Source organism: Anneissia japonica, unplaced genomic scaffold, assembly GCF_011630105.1.
Source record: "Anneissia japonica isolate Jap-2015-1 unplaced genomic scaffold, ASM1163010v1 scaffold1511_len2985839_cov193, whole genome shotgun sequence".
In the NCBI taxonomy this organism is placed as follows: Eukaryota; Metazoa; Echinodermata; class Crinoidea; order Comatulida; family Comatulidae; genus Anneissia; species Anneissia japonica.
This window is the reverse complement of record NW_022685291.1, coordinates 2,027,945-2,032,616: the sequence shown is the minus strand read 5'-3', so window position 1 is coordinate 2,032,616 and position 4,672 is coordinate 2,027,945. Positions and strand designations below refer to the sequence as shown.

Sequence of the window (4,672 nt, the reverse complement as noted above, 5' to 3'; positions counted from 1 at the left end):
GGCAAAGAAAGTCATTGATCAAGTTCCTGTCTCTTATACACATCTAGATGTGTATAAGAGACAGCATTTACACTTATAAAATACATGGAATATAGTCATATATTTATCATATCTGAATTATAATCAACTTTAAAAAAGGCTTCCCTCATAAATCAGCAGTGGTGCCAGAGATGCCTACAAAGGGGTCAATGTCTGAAAAATGGGAAATTTTAAGGATAGGCTGAGAAATGACACTCTTAGATGGTAAAATGCATTTTCAAAGGGTCTTAATCTGAAAATTACCCGACAAAATTATTGGCTTCAGGACACCCTGACATTGTCATCAATATGCACATTTTTTAACTCCGGAATGAACAGTTTTTATACATCTGGCCAAAAAAACATAAGGGACCACTTAATAATCTCTTGATAAATAATAATATTATTAATAATAACAACAATAATAATAATAATAATAATAATAATAATAATAATAACAACAATAATAATAATACAAAAAAAAAACCATTCTTAATCCATTTGAATGCTGGGCTTGTTACTTACAGAGTGAATAACATACAATTAAATAACTTCGACAAACTCGACCACAACAAAATCGTCATAAAATACATAATATAGTAATCTCAGACTTTGGGTAGAGCATTTCCTTAATTATTGTCAATAATCAATTACAATTTTTGATCAATCATATATTTTACTATATTTGTGGCATCAACTAAATTTCATTTCCAACATATCTGTTTACAGTACATTAAACATCTTTTCAGATTCATAATTATTTTTAATTCCTGGTTCTCTAAATGAATAAAAACTCAATAAATTTGTTCATTTTATCAGTATCCATAAAAACACCTTATTAGTGCTATATATATTTAACAAGATTTGATTTTAGTATTAATTTTTACAACAATAATAATAACAATTTGAATACCACAATCATAAAGATAAAATGAATAACTATAATACCCACAGCAATGGCAAAGTACAGTAATATGAAAATAATAATAATGACTAATAAATATAATAACAGTAAAAATACTTATACTACTAACAAATAGAAGTAAAATACAAATAAGAATCTAAAATATTCAATACATCTTTAACACCAGCTACCAACTTGAATACTTTGGAAAAACAATGGACTGGAATTCCTCTATAAAACTGTGGTATTTTCTTTATTGTAACAGACCTTAGTGAATGTATAATATTCATTATCATCAATATAACTGAGGTAATGGTGGGATAACATACATCCAGATAATAAAACACGGACATAATCATAATTATATCATTATAATATTGCTTAACTTTTCTATAGCTATTTACAATTAAGTATATAACTGATTTCTTATAATCATTAATTACATAAACATATAAAAAGTGAGGTTGTAGGACAAAAGTTATCAAGGCCAAGACGCCAGAACAAAAAGGATCAGAACATGGGCGATACCATTGTGACATAGGTGTTGTATAATGTGGGTTCTGTCGTTGGTGCTATTGCCCGATTACCAAAGGTTAAACACTGGCTACTGTACTAGAATATATTTCCCACTAAATATAGTTATTCCATTAAATATCATATTTTTCCTAATGTATTACTTTCGCATTATTATGTATTCCACAATTTAGACTTTCTCAACGTGTTGAAACCCTACACATTACGCATTTCAAAACCACTATAACTAAAACCATAGATAAATATAGACACAGTATTTACTGTAATGTTATGCTTTCTTTCATCTTATCTATTGACAATTTTTACATTGGAAGAACATACTGGGACAGGCCGGAATAAAATGTGAAAAATACATCACCTAGGCAACGTTACCTCATGGCATTCCATTGGCTGATTTTTGTGATTGACTACTTGGGTTTGATTGGCTAAGACGGGAGACTTCTGTTGACAACATTTCTAAATTCTGCAAAAAATGTAGACGTTTAAGAGAAAATTGTTAAAATTATAAATTTTATAGGATCATAGTACTGTAATACTGTTTATTTTCTTCTCTTTGTTGTTGTTAAGCGCATCGATGTTGTGACAACGTGAGGCGCTATATAAATTCAGAATTATTATTATCTATTCTTACCAAAACTGAATAGGAATCAAAAATATCATCACACAAAATCATTAGATTTAAAATAATATCAACAACAAAAGGCATATAAACATGTATAATAACTGAAGAGAATAAAAACAAGGAAAATTTCAATATGATAAAATTAAGTACTAAAATATTTGACGATGTTCAAACTCCTATTGGTTACATATTTCCTTATGTCGTTGCTAGGTTATTCCTTTCTCTGGCAGATTTATACTGAAAGGTTCTGTTACCATGATTGTTAATCTAATTTGGTACAATTAAAATAAGCACCGACAGGTTTGACCTGGGGATCTCCTGTTTACTACACTGACACTGCAACCAACTAAGCGACAGCGGTACAGTATCCAGTGGCTTATCTTGATCATGGCCCACTAAAAAAATACTTGCCCCTGAACGAAAATGCTTGAAGCAAATAAGTTTACCTCTTGCAAGTGCATATTTTTTGTGAGTGTTTCTTCCAACATGATCTGCAATTTATGGTTCATCTCCTTCATGTTATCACCTTCTTCAACACCTTTAACAAAATTCATCATCTTCCTCAACGGCATCTTCTTTTCAGGTGTAACAGTTTTTGACGGATCTGATGAAACAAAAAGCATATGGTAAAAACCTAGAAAATGTCTAAAATTTCTACATTTCATGTCTGTCAAACTTTATTTGATAAAAGCATGTGACATGCCTAAATATGGTCATGATGACATCACATGATGACCATATATAGGCATATCATTACTATATATAGGCATACAACAGTGATTTGTCAAAGAAAAATCTGATTGTGTATTCCAGAGATTCCCCACCAAGGTGTTCTAAGGTCTTTGGCTGGGGTTAAAGTTCCTTGACAAGATCTCCAAGATCCTGCAAGGGAGACCACACCCACCTCAGACTACACCCATGTCAACCACACCCACCTCAACCCCACCAGCAAGGAAAGAGCAAATGTAAATGATGCCAATTAATGGCAGTTTTAGACTGTAAAAATGGTCGTTCACATTAGTGTACCCCAACAAAATTATTACATCCCCACAATGGGTACGGGGTTGCCCAACAGTGATCCACGATTGCCTAACAGGGATCCAGGGTTGCCCAACAGGGACCAAGTTCTCCCTGGATCCCTGATGGCGCTGCCATTAGTATGCCATGCCGAGCGGTTAGCAGGGGCGCCGCAAGCTATAGCCATAATATCGGCTCTGGTTCGAACAGCACGCTCGCCTATGGTTCTGGTGGTAGAACAAGTCTTCTTGGATAAGAACTATAAACCGTAGGCCCAGTGTATACAATGGCTCATGTGCACTATAAAGAACTCAGTACATCCTTCGAGACGAGTAGGGGGATACCCCGGTGTACTGGTACAGACAGCTTCTGTGGTGGACGACGAGAGTTGCTGGTACCGGGTAGCCCAGACACGAAGGGACCCTTAGGGGCAAAGAAAGTCATTGATCAAGTTCCTAGTCCACATATCAAGCGCCCTGAGTATCTTACAATTGATGGATATGTACGCTATATAAAACTACCTATGGTGCGTCTCTCCATCACGTGTGTTCCAATTATTGCAGTTTTCTTTAACAAGTCATCGGCCATTGCAGCATTACTCTCTTCCAAATGCCGAACCTGGTACCAAAATAATAATAATTGTCAATACTAATGTTCCACTAAAAATATATTAGCTACCTATTTTTACACAAGCACTGTCAAATTTAATTGGTTGTTGTGACATTCACATATTCCCATAGAGAATAACATTTTGGCCAAATGGTTTGGCTCTAAGTGCAGAGATGCAGAATACAAGTTGTTATTATTGACCTTAATTTTTGCCATCAGATTCAATTAAAAATATAAAAGGCTTATGTATGAATTAACTAAGTGCTTCTCTACGGCTGCTAAAGCAGTCATGGACTATACCCATATGCAATTCAGCACAGTGAAGCTTTGAGTTTTGGGTTATCTCCTTAGTTTAAGGAATAGGATTAGTTTTAGGATTAGTTTTAGGATTAGTTATCTCCTTAGTTTAAGGAATAGGATTAGTTTTAGGATTAGTTTTAGGATTAGTTTTAGGATTAGTTATCTCCTTAGTTTAAGGAATAGGATTAGTTTTTATATATTCTTTTTGTTCATGTAAAGTGCATAAAGGCAATTTATTGTATTATGTTATATATAAGACTTACATATTATTATTATTATTATTATAATACGGTTAGGTTAAGTATTACTTTCTTGGTACGTTTTTTCATGTTTATGAGGTCTCCATAATATGTGAGGTCTCACTACAAAATGAATCTCATCGTTAGAAAATCAAAAAATTAGTTAATATTACATTTTGGTAGATCACATTGTAAGCTTTAATTCTGTCTTTGAATGGCTTTCCTAGGATAAATAGATCCAGAGATGTTAGCATTTAAAGTTCAGGTGTATGAGAACCAGGTTATAAGAAAATCGGCTTCAAAGATAAACTAACCTGTACAAATAATAGGACTAGAATTACAGAATATGCGAAGAGAACACTGTTTTAGTAAGAAAATTCACTTGAAAAGTACACAATCATAAAATATAAGTATCAAGTTATTCAAAAA

General features: G+C 33.0%; 1 protein-coding gene across 2 annotated transcripts in view; it reads right to left on the bottom strand.

The window, feature by feature from the left end:
- Positions 1–1,132: 1,132 nt before the first annotated feature.
- LOC117110603 (GRIP1-associated protein 1-like) overlaps positions 1,133–4,672 on the bottom strand; it is a 29,240-nt gene continuing 25,700 nt past the window's right edge. For both annotated transcript variants that reach the window (XM_033253365.1, XM_033253369.1), the window contains 3 exons: positions 3,617–3,713; positions 2,525–2,682; positions 1,133–1,919 (listed from right to left, as the gene is read on the bottom strand). In XM_033253365.1, coding sequence (XP_033109256.1) covers positions 1,830–1,919; positions 2,525–2,682; positions 3,617–3,713 — 345 coding nt within the window. In that variant the 3' untranslated portion in view covers positions 1,133–1,829. The remainder of the gene's footprint in view (positions 1,920–2,524; positions 2,683–3,616; positions 3,714–4,672) is intronic.